This window comes from Oncorhynchus tshawytscha, linkage group LG07 (assembly GCF_018296145.1).
Source record: "Oncorhynchus tshawytscha isolate Ot180627B linkage group LG07, Otsh_v2.0, whole genome shotgun sequence".
Taxonomy (NCBI): Eukaryota; Metazoa; Chordata; class Actinopteri; order Salmoniformes; family Salmonidae; genus Oncorhynchus; species Oncorhynchus tshawytscha.
In genome coordinates, this window is record NC_056435.1 from 64765262 (window position 1) to 64788203 (window position 22942).

At 42.2% G+C, this 22942-nt stretch overlaps 1 protein-coding gene across 3 annotated transcripts; it reads left to right on the forward strand.

Annotated features, from left to right (window-relative positions):
* The first annotated feature begins 663 nt into the window (after positions 1-663).
* Positions 664-22929, forward strand: pltp (phospholipid transfer protein). Of its 3 annotated transcripts, none has more exons than XM_024428085.2 (16): positions 664-820; positions 5289-5409; positions 11520-11619; positions 12140-12268; positions 12521-12676; positions 13019-13082; positions 13397-13460; positions 13613-13704; positions 14031-14207; positions 14593-14652; positions 15318-15482; positions 15786-15853; positions 15979-16021; positions 21580-21643; positions 21786-21862; positions 22148-22929. In XM_024428085.2, the coding sequence occupies exons 2-16, from the start codon at positions 5304-5306 to the stop codon at positions 22241-22243; spliced, it is 1461 nt and encodes a 486-aa protein (XP_024283853.1). In that variant the 5' UTR covers positions 664-820; positions 5289-5303; the 3' UTR covers positions 22244-22929. The 3 variants fall into 3 exon arrangements, with proteins under 3 accessions (XP_024283853.1, XP_024283855.1, XP_024283854.1); XM_024428087.2 differs by lacking the exon at positions 664-820 and adding an exon at positions 920-1129; XM_024428086.2 differs by lacking the exon at positions 664-820 and adding an exon at positions 4285-4437.
* Positions 22930-22942: the final 13 nt, after the last annotated feature.

The following is a 22942-nucleotide window of genomic DNA, read 5'->3' on the forward strand; positions in this document are numbered from 1 at the left end:
CTCAAATTACCTTTGAATCATCATACTTTGAAAAAGCAAAAATGGAATTCTAAGAAGAGAACACCCAATTATAATAGAGGTCCTCACAAATTAAAGGACAGCCTTTCCAAAAAAAGTTGTCTGCAAAATGGGACCCTCAAATATGTTTCCCGTCATGAACATGAATCACAATTTTATATTTTGCATTCACACTTATTTTTCTCACGTGTATTCTGCAATTGGTACAGTATGTTGTATGATAACGATTCACTACTCAAGTGAAAATAGGCCCTCTTGAATATCAATTATTTGGGCATTGAATGTTCTGGGCATTTTACCATGATTGAAATCAGTGGTTTGGAGTTTTGAAAAAGTTGCCCTATGTCCGAAAAGACTTGTATCACATGTTTTTATTAGTATCAATCCTCATTTTGGAGCGGCTTTTGACATCGCTAATAATGATGTTATTTATAGAAATTACCCACTGGGCACACACAGGTTGAATCAAAGTTGTTTCTATGTCATTTCAACAAAATTACATTAAACCAAACGTGGAAAAGGCTACATGTTGAATTGACGTCTGTGCACCAGTGGGTACTGTCATCACAATAGCCACAAGAGTCATGTGACCTATACAAAGCGAGTCACTCCCCTTTCTCCACAACTTGCCTATATAGACAAAGGATGAAGAAAGATAGAGTGTTTGTGTAGATTAGAGGGAGAGACACTTCAACATCCCTCCAGTCATTGAAGCTGAAAGCAGGAACAAGTATTTGAACCAGGGAAACCCTTGGGAGCCGAGTCAACTCATTTGCCACAGAGATATTGCCAATAACACACTGTAAGTATTGCAGTTTATTGTGTAAGCCCATTTAGAGGGGGGAAGGAGGGATGGGGGAAGGAAAATATATTTTATAAGATGGAAAGTCTGCACAAAGGTGGTAGACAGACCAAGCAGGCTCAGAACTCACAGTACCCAGGATTTGATGATTTGAGTTGGGAGGACAAAGACTTGTATTATTTCTTATTGTTGTTGCATTGTCGAGAAGGAACCTGCAAGTAAGAATTTCATTGGAAGGTGTATCACCATACATACGACTCATAAAACTTGTAACTTCTCTGTGCCAACTCCACAATGGCACAAGCAAAGGTGAGTGTGGGTATGACTTTCAGGTATAGTCTACTAACAAAGACTTGAAAGAATGTAATCATCGTTAGAAATGTATATCTTGCTGATTTTAATTGAGGTAATATGAGATGGAACAGAACTCGATGCTGCACTTTTTCCAGACAGGTTTGGATTTGTGTTTTATGATTTGGGATGACGCAACAGAACAAACTAGCAAGGATTCACAAAGTAAGGGGCTACAAACTGGTTGTTATTAGTCAATTCAAAGGGTATTAAGTGGATATTGAAAATACTGTTTATGTACACAGTGGTTAAGCAGTCTGTATTTAAATCCTATGGTTACTGTAATTATGTCTTATTATGTCTTCTTACATAGATTCCAACACTGAGATGACAGATGTTTGGTAAACTCTCAATACAGTCTTCTGTGTTTCAATTTAGTGTATGCGACTATGTAAGTTAAAGCTTAATTGATAAGGACCATCGATCACACTAGTGAAAATGAACGTGCTGTGTTTGACTATTGATAAAATTCTAACTTTGAGATGGTCCATGGAAGATGTTGAAAGTTGAAAAAAAGAGACTGATCACTTGAAAAATAATGAAACGATACCCCGGCAATAACCAAAGATGGCAGTATTGCAACTCATCTTTGCTCCAAAAAAGTAATAATTTAACGAGCAAATTACAAAGCATAAGCTATAAATAACTTTGAAATAGTTTTAGGCCTATGTTCCATCAATAAATAATCGGATCTGTGCAGAAACAGAGAGCTCCTTGTTTTACATTTTCTTTTCTTGTATAGTCACCCCATTGAAGTGTCCTGGGTGAAGGAATATTTTTTGGGTAGTCACCCCATTGAAGTGTCCTGGGTGAAGGAATATTTTTTGGGTAGTCACACTGTTGAAGTGTCCTGGGTGAAGAATTTTGGGGGGGATTTTCAAGTCTCTCAGTCGAGCACCTGATTCCCTTTTTGTTCAAGTTGAGCTAAAGTGCATTTGGGTACACTTTCCTTCCATTGAAATAGGAGCTGAGGCTTTGAGTTCTTATGACTCATACTCACAGGGCCGGACCTAGCCTTTTGGGGGCCCTAAGTGAGATTTGGTTGGGGAGCCCTCCTACCTCGCGGGCAAAACATTTTAGTCCCCCCCCCCCTTGACAGCAGAGAGAACATTTTGGTTTTAAAATACATTTCCTGCAATTATCAACATTTCGCCATGGGCAGTAGAGAAAATGTTAACATTTCAAAACAACTTTCTACAATTCTACACGTTTTGCCATGGGGCAGAGAGAAGTTTAGCAATGTAATAACATATTCCAGGCAATTATACTCATTTAGCCATGGGGTGGAGAGAGAAATGTTTTCTGTTTTAAAGCTAATTTCCTGTAATTGTACACATTTTGCCAATACTTATTATATGTTAATGATATCTGAATGAGATTGACTAACAAAATCAAAGGGGGCCCCTGAACTCTCGGGTATATGGGTATATGGGTATATGTCCTGTGTGCCCAGTTGGTATTCGGGCATGATTACTACAAAGTTTAGATAGCTGGCTAGACTATTTTACCAATATAAAAATTGTTAGCTGACATGGCTAATTGAGTGACTGCCAGTGACTAACTTAACAAGCGAAAAACTGATGCTGCATAATCAAATTTCGAAATGGCACCTTGTGTATTCTACTATTCTAACACTGAGTTCATAAAAATAGATATGTTTTTTGGGGTGGGCCCCCTAGTGGCCAGGGGCACTAAGCAACCGCTTATGTAGCTTTATGCCTGGGGCCTGCCATGCATACACATCCTTATATAGTTCTACAGCAGGTGTTGAATCAGTCAACTCTGACATGCTCTGCAGAATATCTTATTCAAGTTACAAAACTTGATGCAAAACACACTGTAACATCACTCATTTGCTTTGCTAGTTAGTTGAGAGCATCTAGCAAGTTTGTTGATTAGTTTAGTTTTTTGGCTGCTCTTTCTTGAGGGCATGAATACAGCACCTTTCATGAAGCACAGTATGGGCTGTTGTTAGGGTTTGGGTCTGGCACACACACGTGCCCTGTTCCCAGAACTCTTCACTCAGAGTTCTCTATTGGTCATTGGCCTGGATACGACCGTACACTTATCAAAACAAATCAAATAAAAATGTATCGGTCACATACACGTGTTTAGCAGATGTTATTGCGGGTGTAGCAAATCTCTTGTGTGTATGAACTGAAGTACCCGCACTCTCCTCCATTGCGAAACACTTGTTTCCCATCAGCCAAAATAGTTGCCTGGAGTGAGATAACTGGGGGATGGTGGATGATATACAATAGATGACATGGTTTCAACACAATAAAAAAAAATGGATGTTGGGAAAATAGCCTGTGTCAAACTTACTCTGGAACATGTGCCATCTTGCCATCACCCTCAATAATTCTCAAGCTTTAGCCACCAGCCTTTGACCATTCATAAATCACTCAATTAGTAACGCTTTTAAACACTTGGTGGTTTTATGATGTAGGTGCACTTATCCTTGTGTGGTGGTCACTGTTGTTGTGAAGAAGACACTGAATCATCTTTATTCACCAACTACATTTACACACACTTAGTGATATGATTCTGCTCGTGATATACAACATTTAGAGACAGAGTACAGGCAGAAGTTTACACAAAGTTTCTCCCCCACACAAGCTGTTCCTTCTAGGAATCCGCAATCTTTGGCCCCTGTACAGATTCTAAGAAAGGGGTGAGGAAATTGTAAATTGTCCATTCAAGGGGAAAGGTCTTTAGGGAGATTAAGTTTGTTGAGTTAGCCGTTTGTATGAGTTTAAACTGTAGAGAGTCTAAATTAAATGGGTTTGGCAGCGGGGGTGGGTTGTCCAGCAGTCCCTCCTAAAACCTTACGGGTCAACGAACATCCTGCTTTCCTTCAAACCTTTTTTGTTCCTCACTGTCGGGGGTTACTAGAACTAACTGCTGCCCCTGCTGTTAAACAAGACAAAGAGCTGTGCAGCTACGCACGCACGCACGCACGCACGCACGCACGCACGCACGCACGCACGCACACACACACACACACACACACACACACACACACACACACACACACACACACACACACACACACACACACACACACACACACACACACACACACACACACTCTCTCTCTCTTTCTGACTCACCTACTTAGCAGCCGTACATGTTACAGCAGGACAGGGAATCAGACTGCAGCATTTGAATTGCACACTGTGGAGATACTGTAAAGAAGACAAACATTTAGGGGTTTTCTTTGTTTTTCTCTTTTATTTGGCTTCCACAGACCCTCCATTATTGAGGTAAGAGATTTTGGTGCAGGATTTTGTCAGGGAGGAGAAATGCATCTTGGAATTCTTGCTTATGATGGAGATAAAGAGGGCTAAGAGCCTGAGTGATGTACAGGACAAGAAGTAATAACTACATTGACATCTGAATTACTATAAAACATCTGTAAGCAAGGTTGATTATATGAATACACAAATTAGCTTAAAATGAGATATGTTATTGTAAATACAAGGGACACAATGAGTGTTGTTGTTTGAGAGGACTTTATTACTCAGAGCAGTTCGGTAGTGTGTACATTGTCCCAGTACATCTTAACTGCCTATCTTTATGAAAATATAAGGGGCGAAAATGTACATGTTTGTAAGCGACTAATAATCATCTATGTCCATGGATTCTGTGCATTTTCACTGTTGCAGGACAATGGTGAGAGAAGAACATTGAGATACGCAGTGCAAATAGTTCCTCTAAAAGGCATTCATAACCTTTGACTTTAATATGAAACGTTGTTTGAAATTAATACCCATTTATTAGATGATATATAAGTTGATGACCTCGATGACTTCTGGATAATATTGTGTAATTCAGTCTCATGGAATAAAGTGCCAATAAGGTTCATAGGAACTGAATGAATTATCTCCTTAGTTTCGAGGGAGATTGATACAACCCCAGAAAGCTCGTCACCAACAACCCCACCCCCCGGCTTAGACACTAGGGGGGTTAATTCAATTGAAATAAAATGTATTAAAAACGATCATAGTGCTATGATGCTTTTGGGAAACCCAACCCTAGTATTTAGTGTTTGAGCTTTGAGGTGACTGGATCCTTCCCCACTCACTCTCTGTCTGTCTGTTTTGACTCCCTGCAGGTTGAGTGAGTCGTGATGGCTTCCTGCACGGTGTCTATCCTCTTCCTTCTCATCGTTGCAATGTCAGCAGCAGAGCCGCCAGGCTGCAAGATCCGGATCACAAACAGAGGCCTCGAAATGTGTAAGAAATTCACAACAAAAACACTCTGTGCCTTCAGAAAGTATTCATACCCTTTGACTTATTCTAAATGTTGTTGTGTTACAGCCTGAATTCAAAATAGATTTAATTAATTGTTTATTGAAAATGAAATACAGAAATATCTCATTTACATAAGTATTCACACCCCTGAGTCAATACATGTTAGAATTGCCTTTGGCAACGATTAGAGCTGTGAGTCTTTCTGGGTAAGTCTCTAAGAGCTTTGCACACCTGGATTGTGCAACATATTTGCACATTATTATTTTTTTATTCTTCCCATGTTTAAAGCCCCCTATGTTACCCCGTTCACAGGGTTCAATAGGTATATATGGGTTCTATGGGTGATTGGTTTAATTCCTGGGAATTAGATTCCATTACAAATCATCCCTGTCTGTTACCACAGAAGGGAGACATTTTTCAGAGCTGTCTGTCCCTTTTCCAGCTGGGTTACAAGGTGCTGTGGCACCGGTACCTATGACCGGTGGGTATGATAACCTCCATGATAACATTTTTTCCCTGGGTCTATTTTGTTTGTGTGCGGTTCAGCGCTGGGTTCCAGGTCGCATCTTAATAATACGTTGGGTGTTGCTTATATTTGTCTGGTTACACACGTGTGTAATGGAAATATGTTTTTTTGTGTATCTCAACTCCCCCTGAGGGAGTGGGGTCACAGCCAGGGTCCCCATTGTACAGCACCCCTGGAACAATTAGGGTTAACTGCTTTGCTCAAGGGAACAGCAAGACAGATTTTTCACCTTGTCGACTCCGGTATTCGAACGAGTGACCTTTCGCTCTAACCTCAAGGTTAACCTGGCTCGCGTGCTGTGGAACACTTGTAAGCCTGGTCTCAAAAGTCTATGTAAGATCTGATCACTGAGGTGGGACACGTACCGTTCATTGATAAGTCTGGGAAGAGAGGCAAGTGGTGCTTAGCCAAGGCAGACACAGGCGAAGGGGGGATACCCACAGAACCTGGTCGCCCTCTCTCTTACCGCCTAAACCGAGTGAAGCTTGTTGTGACCGAAGTAACTCCAAGTGGGACTGCCAATCAGGGTACGTCATTGATTGATGGAGCCCCCGAACCCAGACTAGACCGGGCTTCAGGCAAACACAGTTGTGTCAACCCAAAGTTCCACAGTGTGTACGGGTGTCAAAAGTGTTGCATCTCCCACATGTGGCTTCAATGAAAAGTGTCCCTTCTCCACATTCAGACACATGATGCTCGTGAGTGGTGGAAAGGGAAAAATAACCAATCTCTTTCTACAAGGTGGCGTTCCTCCTTGTCAGATGGCACTTGACTGGAGGCTCGCTGTCTGCTCCAACCAATGGTGCACATGCGCGGTATTGCTCTGGATCATGTGAACATGATTTTCCAGCGCTGAGTGCTAGTCTTTCACTTCTCTCACAGCCTAAACCGTTTGCTTCGGGTGTCCTTGTCAGGCCTACGGGCCCGGGCCAACCGGGTGGGACCCTCTGTTATTGTCAGGGGGTTACCATGGTTTCAGTTGTACCCCACAGGGAGGTCACGACAGACACATTCACCCCGAGGGTGGGGTGACTTGTAAGATGGTAGAGCGCACTGCATATCAATTACCTGGAGCTCCAAATGGTGTATCTGGTGCTCAGGCGCTTCTTCCCGGCTGTGTCAGGCTGGCTTGTGATGGTCAGAACCGGCAATATTTATGGTGGTGGTGCCATACACCAACAGACGGTGAGGGACTCAGTCTCTCTCCCTCCTTACCTTAGTTTATTGCTGTTCTCGCTTCTCTATGGTTGCCTCAACTCAGGTGCAGATCTTCTGTCCAGGTGGGCCCCACTCTCTTAGGAGTGGTGGGTATACCCTGGGTGGTCTCCCAGATATATGAAATGTTCTGCAGGGCCAACGTAGATCTTTAAGCATCGCAAAGAAGCACTCTTTGTCATATGTTTCTTTCGATGAGGGACCTGAACACTTCATTGAGAACTGACACACTCGTACTCTCTTTTACACATTTCCCCCTGTTGTCCACATTGATGGGGCTGTAGTGGATCAGATTGAGAGCTTTAAAAACCTCGGTGTAACCTCACTAAGGACCTATCGTGGTCAAAACACAGCCTCCCCCTCAGGAGGCTGAAAAGATTTGGCATGGGACCTCAGATCCTCAAAAAAGTTTTACAGCTACACCATTAAGAACATCTCGACTGGCTGCATCACCTCTTGTTATGTCAACTGCTTGGCATCCGACCGCAAGGCACACAGAGTGTAGTTTGCATATGGCCCAGTACATCACTGGCGCCGAGCTCCCTGCCATCCAGAACTTCTATACCAGGCAGACTTAGAGGAAGCACCTCAAAATTGTCAAAGACCCCAGCCACCCAAGTCATAGACTGTTCTCTCTGCTACTGCATGGCAAGCTGTACCGGAGCGCCCCTTCTGGGACCAAAAGGGTCCTGAGCAGCTTCTACTCACAAACCATAAGACTGTTAAATAATTTGTTAAATAGTTACCCAAATAGCTACCTGGACTATCTGCATTTACCCTTTTTGCACTAACTTTTCTGACTCATCACATACAGTTAAAGTTGGAAGTTTACATACACTTAGGCTGGAGTCATTAAAACTCGTTTTTCAACCACTCCACAAATTTCTTGTTAACAAACTATAGTTTTGGCAAGTCGTTTAGGACGTATACTTTGTGCATGACACAATTGTTTACAGACATATTATTTCACTTATAATTCACTGTATCACAATGTCAGTGGGTCAGAATTTACATACTAAGTTGACTGTGCCTTTAAACAGCTTGGAAAAATACAGAAAATAATGTCATGGCTTTAGAAGCTTCTGCCCCAGGACTACCTGACATGATGACTCCTTGCTGTCCCCAGTCCACCTGGCCATGCTGCTGCTCCAGTTTCAACTTCCACCTGACTGTGCTGCTGCTCCAGTTTCAACTGTTCTGCCTTATTATTATTCGACCATGCTGGTCATTTATGAACATTTGAACATCTTGGCCATGTTCTGTTATAATCTCCACCCGGCACAGCCAGAAGAGGACTGGCCACCCCACATAGCCTGGTTCCTCTCTAGGTTTCTTCCTAGGTTTTGGCCTTTCTAGGGAGTTTTTCCTAGCCACCGTGCTTCTACACCTGCATTGCTTGCTGTTTGGGGTTTTAGGCTGGGTTTCTGTACAGCACTTTGAGATATCAGCTGATGTACGAAGGGCTATATAAATCAATTTGATTTGATTTGATTTGATAGGCTAATTGACCTCATTTGAGTCAATTGGAGGTGTACCTGTGGATGTATTTCAAGTCCTACCTTCAAACTCAGTGCCTTTTTGCTTGACATCATGGGAAAATCAAAACAAATCAGCCAAGACCTCAGAAAAAAATTGTAGACAAGTCTGGTTCATCCTTGGGAGCAATTTCCAAACACCTGAAGGTACCACGTTCATCTGTACAAACAATAGTACGCAAGTATAAACACCATGGGACCACGCAGCCGTCATACCACTCAGGAAGGAGAAGCATTCTGTCTCCTAGAGATGAATTTACTTTGGTGCGAAAAGTGCAAATCAATCCCAGAACAACAGCAAAGGACCTTGTGAAGATGCTGGAGGAAACAGGTACAAAAGTATCTATATCCACAGTAAAACGAGTCCTATATCGACATAACCTGAAAGGCCGCTCAGCAAGGAAGAAGCCACTACTCCAAAACCGCCATAAGAAAACCAGACTACGGTTTGCAATTGCACATGGGGACAAAGACGGTACTTTTTGGAGAAATGTCCTCTGGTCTGATGAAACAAAAATAGAACTGTTTGGCCTTAATGACCATCATTATGTTTGGAGGAAAAAGGGGGATGCTTGCAAACCGAAGAACACCATCCCAACTGATAAGCAGGGGGGTGGCAGCATCATGTTGTTGGGGTGCTTTGCTGCAGGAGTGACTGGTGCACTTCACAAAATAGATGGCTTCATGAGGCAGGAAAATTATGTGAATATGTTGAAGCAATATCTCAAGACATCAGTCAGGAAGTTAAAGCTTGGTCGCAAATGGGTCTCCCTAATGGACATTGACCCCAAGCATACTTCCAAAGTTGTGGCAAAATGGTTTAAGGACAACAAAGTCAAGGTATTGGAGTGCCCATCACAAAGCCCTGACCTCAATCCTATAGAACATTTGTGGGCAGAACTGAAATAGCGTGTGCGAGCAAGGAGGCCTACAGACCTGACTCAGTTACACCAGCTCTGTCACGAGGAATGGGCCAAAATTCACCCAACTTATTATGGGAGGCTTGTGGGAAGCTTGTGGAAAGCTTGTGGAATTTAAAGGCAATACTACCAAATACTAACTGAGTGTATGTAAACTTCTGACCCACTGGGAATGTGATGAAAGAAATGAAAGCTGAAATAAATCATTCTCTCTATTATTCTGACATTTCACATTCTTAAAATAAAGTGGTGATCCTAACTGACCTAAAACAGGGAATTTTTACTATGATCAAATGTCAGGAATTGTGAAAAACTGAGTTTAAATGTATTTGGCTCAGGTGTATGTAAAATTCTGTCTTCAACTGTATGCTGCTGCTACTGTTTTTTCTCTGTAACTTTATTCCTAGTTATACAGTGCCTTGCGAAAGTATTCGGCCCCCTTGAACTTTGCGACCTTTTGCCACATTTCAGGCTTCAAACATAAAGATATAAAACTGTATTTTTTTGTGAAGAATCAACAACAAGTGGGACACAATCATGAAGTGGAACGACATTTATTGGATATTTCAAACTTTTTTAACAAATCAAAAACTGAAAGATTGGGCGTGCAAAATTATTCATTGAGGGACCCGGGATATCCGGTTATGTGACCAGATTTATGTCTGTTTTGCTAATCCAGGTCGAGGCAGGGCAGCATCTCCCGCAGGATTGTGGAGGCTGTCTCTGTCTCCCTGTCATATCGCTGTCTCCCTGTCATAAGGGGCAAGGGTTACCTAGCAATGTATGTGCCAACTTCACCAGGGGTCTGGCAGTGTCTTGTGAGTTTGGTATTTTGGAATTTTATTAGGATCCCCATTAGCTGTTGCAAAAGCAGCAGCTACTCTTCCTGGGGTCCAACACATAACATGAACCATAATAAAGAATGACATAATACAGAACATCCATAGACAAGAGCAGCTCAAGGACAGAACTACATACATTTTTTTTAAAGGCACACGTAGCCTAAATATCAATGCATACACACAAACTATCTAGGTCAAATTTAAGGGTTGACTGTAGGAAATATTATTGTTTGTGCTGTGGTGAGTTGGGCATCACCACACACTGTTGTGAGGTTTTATCGCTTGGATGTCACTGCTACCAGTGTAGCCCACAGTGTGCTTACAGCTGGGACAGGGGAAATCACTAGGCAGCATGTCGTGTACGCAATACCCAGGTCAGTTCTGTGTGGTCTGCCGTGGGCCGTTTTATTTACTACCCTTGGGGTCGGCTTAGGGTGGGATTCCATTTCCACATAATATGTTGTACCGAAGTTGACTGACTGAAAGGCAACGTAACGTTATGACTTTAACTACTGTTCCCTGGAGGAGAGGTAAAACCCCTGTTAGGCCCCGCACCGCCCGTTTCTGGACTCTGTGAAGAGCTTCCAGCGAGGTGCAGATTTCATTGGCCTTGTCAGGCACGATTTTAGTTCCTTCAGTGAACAGTAGCTGTAGTCATGACGTTACGTTTTCATCAGTCTCCAACAGTACTGAATGGTTGCAAGATCAAATCCCCGAGCTGACAAGGTACAAATCTGTCGTTCTGCCCCTTGACAGGCAGCTAACCCACTGTTCCTAGGCCGTCATTGAAAATAAGAATTTGTTCTTAACTGACTTGCCTAGTTAAATAAAGGTAAAATAAATCAAATGGTCCTGGAACGTCTTCAGTCTTGACCAAAGGAAGACGTCACCTCCACTGCATTGTCACTATCAGGATTTTGCTCTACTAGCCTCCATTACCCAAACAAAGCACCTTAATCCACTTAGATCCTCTTAGTTGTGTGGGCTGTCTTCTTAAGGCATTGGCTATGTAGCTTTAGACTCTAAACTTAACTCTTTCAAACCTGCCTTTCAGTGAAGTACGAGACCCAGAAGTTTGTGGTGGAGGAACTGAGCAACATCACCATGCCAGAGATGAAGGGCAATGAGGGCCGCTTCGAGTACACCATCAATGAGTAAGCCCTGAGCTGGGATCCATCCACCTTAACGATCCAAAGTTGCTGCCGCTATGTTCCAATGGCTCATGATTCTTTGATATCTGTGCCTATTAATGAACTGTGGGTAGTCTGACTGGATTTCTAGAAGATGACCTATAAAGCTCAGCAACTGAATACCCCCTTTTGAAAGATAAATACCAGATGGATTCGCTCACCACATAAAGTGAAAAAGAAAGGTGTGCAAAGTTATCTGTCTGGTCTACGAGGCTAGAACTTCGTAATCTTTTGTCAAATAAAGTCCAGTTGCTAACTTTATGGGTCATCTTCTAGAAATCTGGGTTCTTGGAAAATCACCTCTGGTAGACAGTATTGCTACCCATACAGTGTTTCTGCTTTGGTCAACTTCAACCAACTGGCAACCAGGCTACAAGATTGTGGCTACCAAAAGGGAACTTCTAGTGAATTTCAAGTGAATTTCAAGTGAATTTCTAGTATCAGCCCAAGCACTGATCCAATTGTCTTCCTTCCTATGGTTCAGGGTGAAAATAAATGAGTTGAACCTGACCTATGCAGACCTGGCATTTCAGCCTGGTCTGGGACTGCTCTTCGAGGTGCAGAACTCGTCCATCGCCCTCAGCTTCCAGAGACGCATCCTGTATTGGTTCTTGTAAGTCATTCTCTCTATCCTCTACGGTCTCTCTAGTGCATTTTACAATAAAATAATGGGTTTGTATACAAGATAATGCCTGCGGGGAAATGCTCACAATGGTATATTGCACAGCCTCGAGGAGTTCAGTCATACAGAGGTAGGCTCAATTGATGACTTATCTTCCTTCTGGTGCTAAATATGGTTGAGATGATTATGTTGATGATGTTGTTGATGATGATCTGAGAAGGTTTCTTCTCTATGGTCTTGTAGCTATGACACGGGAGCCATCAACGCCTCTGCAGAAGGCGTGAACATCCACACTGTCCTGCACATGACCAAAGATGAGTTGGGTCGTCTCAAGATCTCCAACATCACCTGTGATGCGTCCATCGGCAAAATGAAAATGAAGTTCACTGGCACCTTAGGGTAAATCATGTTGATAGGTTTTTTGGGGGATACTTGAGCTCATTTCTTGACCAGAGGCCATAAGTATCAAGCATCTTAGAGTAGGAGTACTGATCTAGGATCAGGTTATCCTTGTCTATACTAATTGTATTCATTATGATCTAAAAGGCAGAGAACCAAATATTGCGGGCAATGTGGAGCTATTAGTCTGTCATGAATCAAGAGAGACTAATTGCAGTGATGTAGGCTAGTAGCAGTGTTTTTCAGCTAGTGAATTTTTTTGACATGAGTGGGTGTAATCAGATTCATGTACTTAGATATACGTCTCTGGGTGTAATTAAACTCTGCTTTAATCCTTTGCAGGAGGGTGTATGACTTCTTGGCGACGTTCTTGACCACAGGAATGCGCTTCCTTCTTAACCAACAGGTGCTGACAGATCAGTTGATTTAATTCTAGAACGCTGGTTACTACAACATGGCAAAACCTACGACTAAATACTCATTGGCTGAGCTGGCAAATCAGCTGTTTACTGATCATGAATATGTATGATGACTGTCACGCCCACACCGTTTGGTTCAGAGTGAATATGGCAAATAGGGGTAAAGGCTGCTTTTTAACACACTGAATTATAATTTTTGAAAGAAAATGTATTTACCTCATCTTGTAATGAATTATAGGTAATGTTTCATTGAAATTTGGACCACTGGACTGTTACTTTAACACGTCTGCTGTTTTCTTAGATCTGCCCTGCCATGAACCACGCTGGTTTGGTTCTAATCAACTCTTTGTTGGAGACAATTCCAGGTAATATAGTGCAGTGGTTCATTGGCAAATACCTTGAGAGATTGGTTATAAACATCTCTGACCATAAGTTACTTCTCTGACCATAAGTGTTGAAAATAACTTTTGCACGCCGAAAGATAATTGTGTGTTTGTTTTGATTTGAACCTATCCAGTGCGAACTGAGGTGGATAAGTACGTGGGGATCGACTACTCTCTCCTTAGTGACCCAGTGGTGACTTCAAGGAGTCTTGACATGGATTTCAGGGTGAGTGAGATAGTCTAGCTACCTATGCATTAGTCTCATGCATTGTGGCCATATCATGTCTATATTATGTAGGTATGTTTTGGGTATTATTAAACACTTTATTGGAAGGGTAACACACTCAAATTCACACATTATGCATTCATAAGCAGGTCATACAAGTTGATATTTTTGTGATGTCACAGTAATGTCACATGCAGTTGTTGACATAATTGAACTGCTCAGTAATGTGTGATGAAACCTTTATGTAGGTACCCCCTCAAATAAAGTGGAAACCTATTTTTGCATCTCTCACTCTCTTCTCTCATCTCTCTTTCTGGGCCACACAGGGCATGTTCTTTGAGCTCGGGAACGAGAACAACACCTTGGTCAACTATGCCGTCAACCCAATCGTGAGAGAGTACGATCGAATGGTGTACCTGGGTCTGTCTGAGTACTTCTTTGACAGTGGGTTGTACTCCTATTATAAAGCCGGCATATTCCAAATGAATATCGCCAACGAGCGCGTAAGTATGAGACCGGACGGTCTGCTGTTATGTGTTGCAACCCTATTCTCTCCCCTGCACTTTAGCCTACATATGACATTACTTCAGTTATTCTTAGCTCCAAGGTGTAAATGATTCTATATTGGCCAGACAACTGGTGTATGCATCAGAGGTCCAGTCAGACATGTTGACACAGATTTTAATAAGCAGTTGAGTCATGATTGGTACTGCACACTTTCACATAATAAGGTGATCTGCCGCAAACCCAATCATTAAGCAAATCTATATAGTAAAAAATGGAATTTGGAGTATTTATTTGACCAGTATTGTTCTGGTAGTAATATGACATGAATATAGTAATTTCAAATACATGCAATTATATGGCTGTTGAATACTATGTTCTCAGATGCCAAAGGATCTGGAGATGCTCCTCAGGACAACCTATTTTGGCACCATTATGATGATGGTGAGTATGTATGTCACGAATGTGACCTGATGCCTCCACAAATAGGGTCAAGACATTAAATTCTACTTTTGCATTCCACTCACTCACTCACTCCTGTGTTTGTGTTTGCACGTGAAACCAAAGTCAGTGTGCTTCTCACAGTATACCCTCCTCCATTGGGAGCGGGGGGTGGGGGCAACAATGTCTGAGCAAGGCCCCCCCCCACTACCACCCCCAAATAATAATAATAATAATAATTAAAACAATTATTATAGTTTTTCACTGGGAAACAGCTAACTTTCTGCAATTCTACTCATTTTTCCATGGGGCAAAGGGAACAATTTGCAGTTTTACAGCTAATCTCATGCTATTCTACACATTTTGCAATGTGGCTAAGATTATGTAGAATTATTTTTTATAATTTCCTGCTATTCTAAACATTTTTGCCATGGCTTATGACATGTTCATATGCTATCTGCGGAGGTTTATGGGGGTGTGTGGTACGCCAGTGCGTCCTGCTTGACAATGTACCAACCGGTTGATCTATACAAAAGGTACAAATTGGATAGCTCGGCGAAATTTCAAGTTAGCTGTGGAGTGAGTTTACAGCACATTCTTAACTCTGTTACACACACGTGTGTGCATGCTTGTGGTCGTTTGTTTGTGCGTGTGTGTGTTTATCTCAGAACCCAGCCCTGGTGGAGTACCCTATCTCCCTGCGACTGGAGTTGAACTCTGCCCCCAAGACTACCATCAAGACCTCCGGGGCTACTGTGGCCGTCACCGCCATCGCCACGGTGATGGTGCTGCCACCCGGCACGGCGCCCGTGCAGCTCAGTAGCATGACCATGGTGAGGTCTTGTCTTCTCATGTTGTTCATTTGTCAGTTACTGATTTAAAAAAAAAAAGGATCCAAAGGAAGTCCACTTAGAATGGTTGACATTTAGACTAAGGATCTGGAGAACGGAAGGATACATATGGTTTAAAATGAGTCCTTCCTCTGTTCGTTGAGGTAATCACTGATATGGAAGTGAGTGGATAGCTCATTGCTCTCATCAGTGTTACCCTGTCAGAACTGTGATTCCCTCAAGAAAAGCAGGGAGGAAGGGTGAAGACCAGCGTGCTGATAAAGCTTCTCTTTCTGTTCCTTGCAGGAGGCCAAATTCAATGCCAAGGTGTCCATGAAGGGCAAGAGACTGGCTGTCCTTGCAGACTTGAGGAGGTAGAGACGCACGCACGCACGCACGCACACACGCACGCACGCACGCACGCACGCACACACACACACACGGCATTTCACTGTAGCATCACAGGCAAATTCAGAAAGTATTCTGTTTTTATCGACAGGTTTAAAATCTTCTCCAACCAGTCAGCTTTGGAATCACTGGCGGTAAGATTCTGTGCGCTGTCCTCCTGTCTCTCTCTCTCTTACAATTCTGACCATATGCAGTGGGGCAAAAAAGTATTTAGTCAGCCTACAATGTGATTTTCAGGATTTTTTTTCCTCATTTTGTCTGTCATAGTTGAAGTGTACCTATGATGAAAATTACAGGCCTCTCTCATCTTTTTAAGTGGGAGAACTTGCACAATTGGTGGCTGACTGAATACTTTTTTGCCCCACTGTATACTGTATAGAGCCTTCAGAAAGTATTCACACCCCTTGACTTTTTCCCCATTTAGTTGTTACAGCCTGAATTTAAAATGTATACAATTTAGATTTATTGGCACTAGCCTACACATGATGTCAAAGTGGAATTATGTTTTTCTATATTTTTCCAAATTAATTAAAAATTAAAAGCTGAAATGTCTTCTGTCAATAAGTATTCAACCCCTTCATTATGGCAAGCCTATATAAGTACAGGAGTAAACATTTGCTTAACAAATCACATAATAAGTTGCATTGACTCACTCTGTGTTCAGTAATAGTGTTTAACATGTTTTATGAATGACTACCCAATCTCTGTACCCCACACATCTGTATTTGTATGGTCCCTCAGTCGAGTAGTGAATTTCAAACACAGATTCCACCACAAATACCAGGGAGGTTTTCCAATGGCTCGCAAAGAAGGGCACCTATTGGTAGATTGGTCAAAATTAAAAAGCAGACATCGAATATCCCTTTAAGCATGGTGAAGTTATTAATTACACTTTGGATTGTGTATCAATACACCCAGTCACTACGAAGATACAGGCATCCTTCCTAAATCAGTTGCCGGAGAGGAAGGAAACCACTCAGGGATTTCACTATGAGGCCAATGGTGACTTTAAAACAGTTACAGAGTTAAATTTTGTAATTTTTAAAAAACATTTATTTATTAATTTAACCAGGTAGGCCAGTTGAGAATAAGTTCTCATTTACAACTGCGACCTGGCCAAGATAAAGCAAAGCAGTGCGACACAAACAACAACACAGAGTTACACATAGAATAAACAAACGTACAGTCAATAACTCAATAGAAAAGTATATATACAGTGTGTGCAAATGAGGTAGGGTAAGGGATTTAAGGCAATACATAGGCCATAGTGGCAAAATAATGACAAGTTAGCAGTTAAACACTGGAGTGATAGATGTGCAGAAGATGAATGTGCAAGTAGAGATACTGGGGTGCAAAGGCGCAAAAATATAAATAGCAATATGGGGATGAGGAAGTTGGATGGGATATTTACAGATGCAATGATCTGTGAGTTGCTCTGATAGCTGATGCTTAAAGTTAGTGAGGGAGATATGAGTCTCCAGCTACAATGATTTTTTGCAATTTGTTCCAGTCATTGGCAGCAGAGAACTGGAAGGAAATGCGGCCAAAGAAGGAAAAGGCTTTGGGGGTGACCAGTGAAATATACCTGCTGTAGTGCGTGCTACTGGTGGGTGCTGCTATGGTGACCAGTGAGCTGAGATAAGGCATGGCTTTACCTAGCAAAGACTTGTAGATGACCTGGAGCCAGGGGGTTTGGCGACGAATATGAAGCGAGGGACAGCCAACGCGAGCATACAGGTCGCAGTGGTGCGTAGTATATGGAGCTTTGGTGACTAAACGGAGGGCACTGTGATAGACTGCATCCAATTTTCTGAGTAGAGTGTTGGAGGCTATTTTGTAAATGACATCACCGAAGTCAAGGATCGGTGGGATAGTCAGTTTTACGAGGGTATGTTTGGAAGCATGAGTGAAGGATGCTTGTTGCGAAATAGGAAGCCGATTCTAGATTTCATTTTGGATTGGAGATGTTTAATGCGAGTCTGGAAGGAGAGTTTACAGTCTAACTAGACACCCAGGTATTTGTAGTTGTCCACATATTCTAAGTCAGAACCGTCCGGAGTAGTGATGCTGGACGGGCGGGCTGGTGCGGGCAGAGATCGGTTGAAGAGCATGCATTTAGTTTTATTTGCATTTAAGAACAGTTGGAGGCCACAGAAGGAGAGTTGTATGGCATTGAAGCGCATCTGGAGGTTAGTTAACACAGTGTCCAAAGGTAATACTCCAAAAACTTTGGCAAAGTAATTAACTTTTCTTTTTTTACCCCAATTTCGTGGTATCCAATTGGTAGTTACAGTCTTGTCTCATCGCTGCAACTCCCACACGGACTCGGGAGAGACGAAGGGTCGAGAGCCATGCGTCCTCCGAAACACAACCCAACCATGCCGCAACTGCTTCTTGACACAATGTCCGCTTAACCCGGAAGGCAGCCGCACCAATGTGTCAGAGGAAATACTGTCCACCTGGTGACCGTGTCAGCGTGCACTGCGCCCGGCCCACCACAGGAGCCGCTAGTGCGCAATGGGACAAGGACCTCCCTGCCGGCCAAACCCAACACAAACCCTCCCCTAACCTGGACGACACTGGGCCAATTGTGCGCAGCCCCATGGGTCTCCCTGTCGCAGCCCTGGACTCGAACCCAGAATCTCTAGTGGCCACACGCCACTCGGGAGGCCCAGCAATTCACTTTTTGTCCTGAATACAAAGTGTTATGTTTGGGGCAAATCCAACACAACACATTACTGAGTACCACTCTCCATATTTTCAAACATAGTGGTGGCTGCATCCTGTTATGGGTATGCTTGTAATTGTTAACATTACATTTACGTCATTTAGCAGACGCTCTTGTCCAGAACGACATACAGGAGCAATTGGGGGTAAGTGCCTTGCTCAAGGGCACAACAGCAGATTGTTCACCATGTCGGCTCTGGGATTCAAACCAGCAACCTTTATGTTACTGGCCCAACGCTCTTAACCACTAGGCTATCTGCCTAGTGGTAACGAGGAAGTTTTTCAGGATAAAAAATTAACTGAATTGAGCTAACCACAGACAAAATCCTAGAGGAAAACCTGGTTCAGTCTGCTTTCCACCAGACACTGGGATATTAATTCAGCATTCAGCAGGACAATAACCTAAAACACAAGGCCCACTCTACACTGGAGTTGCTTACCAAGAAGACAGTGAATGTTCCTGAGTGGCTGAGTTGCAGTTTTGACTTAAATCTACTTGAAAATCTATGGCAAGAAAATGGTTGTCTAGCAATGATCAACAAACAATTTGACAGAGCTTGAAGAATCTTGAAAGGAATAATGTGCAAATGTTGCACAACCCAGGTGTGGAAAGCTCTTAGATACTTACCCAGAAAGACTCACAGCTGTAATCACTAACAAAAGGTGCTTCTAGAAAGTATTGACTCAGGGGTGTGGATACTTACGTAAATTATATATTTATTTCTTTTTCAGGGGATTTATTAAGAAATTAATTCAGAGAACATGGCTTGATAATGCTAATTTCATTTTGTTATGGTCTAGAATCAAAATTTATATATTTTGACAGGCATTTTCATGTCATTTGGATTTACTTGGGGATGCCGTTGGAGCTCTCCTATGGCAGGGGTGTCAAACTCCTTTTTGTCCAAGGGGCTGCATCCGGTCTTTCTTCGAGGTCCGGAGGGCCGCACTGGAAATTCGTTATATTTACTCGGTGTCCACATATTTTTATTTTTTTAATTTTTTTAAATAGTCCTCTATTTATCGTTTGTGATATTTTCAATGCTCCTTGACTGTCAAGCTTTCATTTAGGTGATTATTGGTGAGCTGGACACAGTCAAAAGACTGTATGAATGTCAGTACATCATCATTTCTACACAGTTTCAATTTGGTTTCAGTAATTTTAAAGTATATTGAAGTATATTTAAAGTTATTTTCCCCCTGCCACACAAAATATTATTGTTGCTCAAACCACCCGCCGGCCAGATTGGAAGCCCTTGTGGGCCGCATCCGGCCTGCAGACCGTATGTTTGACACCCTTGTTCAATGGCATATGCCTAACCTTAAGGTGGAGAGAACACATTTTCAGGGAACAATGAGGAATTCAACTCAGAAATCCCCCTTTGGACATCTGGGCAGCAGTCATAATCAACTGAAAAAAGGCCTTCCGGCAAGCCAAGGTCTGCTATCTCTTCAGCTTGATAGCTAGGTGACATAATTGGACCATGATTTAGTATTGGTCTGAGGAAACGTGTTCTCTTCATAAGCACACCACATAGCAGTGGTCTGTTCTGTTACATTATTTTCTCCTCCCACCAGGATCCATGGGATGGCTGTGCATTGAACAGGAACTTTACTGACCTCAACAGTTATGTTATCCTCCTTGTTTCTCTCACTGGTCAATGCATCAGAAATAGAACCAGCAGAATAGAAGCCCTGGCTGGTAGAATAAGGTTGTTCCACTGAGCTGAACTCATTGACCACAACAGCCTCTCCCTCAAAGGGAGTTTGCCAAGTCCTTCTCATCCCTTAAAAAAACATGGACTTTTTCAGGGGCAAGGTCCTAATTTCATGGGTGATCCCTTCTTGATTTAGTGATGATCACAACTGGTATATAAAACTCATACAATTCAAGGCTGAATGTAAAATAACTGCCATACTCATCGGGCTTCATCCACATTGACATATTTCAGAATGTATTCCTTACATTCCACAAAATTGTCAACATTTTCAATGTTTTCATCCACCTTCTTGCACTGAGGTAGTTTCTGGTAGAAGTAGTTTGAAGGTACAGCATCGTGGTGTGATGGACCTGCATGGAGATCAACATAGTAACCTACTGTAGCTGTACAAGGAAGTTATCATTTGATGAAATATCTTTTAAATATTTTTTATTTCACCTTTGAAAAACAAACAATTCCCCTTACCTCAATGTTTTGTGATGCAGACATGAATTGGCCAGATGGATTTTAATCTAAATTGTTACAACAATGTACACATTTGACAAGCAACCTGAGACAACCATGTCCAGTATCCCCTACCCTGTTACAAAGCTTACAGGTACATAATACAGGTGGATCTTCCTCTCTCTCTCAATATAATGAATATCCACTATCGAGTCATTTTCAAATATTACACTGAGTATACAAAACATTATGAACACCTGCTCTTTCCATGACTCCTAGACTGACCAGGTGAAAACTATGATCCCTTCTTGTCACTTGTTAAATCCACTTTAAATCAGTGTATATAAATGGGAGGAGACAGGTTAAAGGATTTTCAAGCCTTGATACAATTGAGACATGGATTGTGTATGTGTGCCATTCAGAGAGTGAATGGGCAAGACAAAATATTTCAGTCCCTTTGAACGAGATATCGTAGTAGGTGCCAGGCGCACCGGTTTGTGTCAAGAACTGCAACGCTGCTGGGTTTTTCATGCTCAACAGTTTCCTGTGTGTATCAAGAATGGTCCACCACCCAAAGGACATCCAGCCAAATGGACACAACTGTGGAAAGCAATGGCGTCAACATGGGTCAGTATCCCTGTGGAACGCCTTCTACACCTTGTAGAGTCCATTCCCGACGAATTGAGGCTGTTCTGAGGGCAAAGGGAGGGGGGGGGAGGGGTGGAACTCAATATTAGGAAGGTGTTCTTAATGTTTGGTATACTCAGTGTACATCAAAACCCTTTGGTCTGTCTCTTTAGCTTATTCCCCTACAAGGCCCTCTGAAGACCATGCTGCAGATCTCAATAGTACCCATCATCAACAGTAAGTATCCTTTTATAGCAGATCAGTGTAACCCCACAGTACATCAATATACATAAAACATTCAGGTAACAGAACCCCATGAAATTCTTTGTTAGACTGTTGACTTTAAACATTTCAACTTTTATCCGTAATTCAATTTCAGACTGGACCAAGAGAGGTGTCTCGATCCCTCTTGCAGATGGTTTGGACTTCGTAGAGGAAGTGGTGGAGTATCATAACGTAAGTTTCAAGGCTTCTGTTATGCAAGAACACATTCAATATACTTCTATCAAATTATTGCTGGTGCAATATTTTCTGAAAGTGGAAAGTGTCACAATTTGACAACCGTAGCCACCTACAACATTAACTTGACATCTCAGCCAATCCCAATGTCATGGAGCTACATTGTGTTGCACACTTCAGCTCTCATTTCACATCTGGAATGTTCCACACAATGTTTGGCTTCTGAACATGGCCCTGTTGATGTACAGCAGTCAACCAGCTTTCCCACCCTTGACCTTTCAGGGTTACCTCATCATCGGGGCAAACCTACATTTCAGCAAGGGACTGAGGGAGATGATCGAGAGGAAAATCCAGACTGATGCCGAGAACGCCATCTAAGAGGTTTCTCCACCTGAAATAACTAAGGATATAGATATCTTAGTTAACTATCCAATCCTGCATTTCAACGTCACTTCCCTATGTTCAACATGTAGACTTGTGTAAGTCTACAAAACCATGCAGATCACACACATTAAGGCTTCAAGATAAGGCGCTAGGCTACGTGTCCAATTTCTGAGATAAAATAGGACATAAGAAATAAAAAGAATCACGCTTATGTATAACGATCACCATAATACCGCAACTTCCATATTTTATATCCATTTGCCATTTTTGAAGTGCTTTACAGATATTTATACTGTTGCCTGTATAGAGATCAGGTTGCCTGACCAAGTCATGTGCCTGCACTACTCAAAACAATATTTGCCCTTTAACATAATTGCCCATTGTCATGTCAATGCTCCTTGTAATTTCATAGGAATTGTGCAGCTCTGAACTATCCTTTTAAAAAGGACAATGCTTTACTGTGTAATATTCAACTTATGAATTTCATATGTTCTCACAAACACAACTACCTTCCTTACCATTAGCCACAGAAGAGCTAGCTGGAAGGAAATACCGTGTAAGAAATTAAATGTTCAAAGGAATTATGGCTTTATTACCGACAGAGTATTCAATGATCAACATGTTCCTTACATTCAGTACGGCAGTGATAAGACAGTCAACAATAAAACAACAAAACACCATTCTTGTCGCTGC

Bases quoted from the DNA above. Each gene is read 5' to 3' on its own strand.
- pltp (XM_024428085.2), top strand. From the start codon at position 5,304: ATGGCTTCCTGCACGGTGTCTATCCTCTTCCTTCTCATCGTTGCAATG. The intron at 12,677-13,018 runs GTAAATCATGTT...AATCCTTTGCAG, and splicing joins AAGTTCACTGGCACCTTAGG to GAGGGTGTATGACTTCTTGG. The intron at 13,083-13,396 runs GTGCTGACAGAT...CTGTTTTCTTAG, and splicing joins GCTTCCTTCTTAACCAACAG to ATCTGCCCTGCCATGAACCA.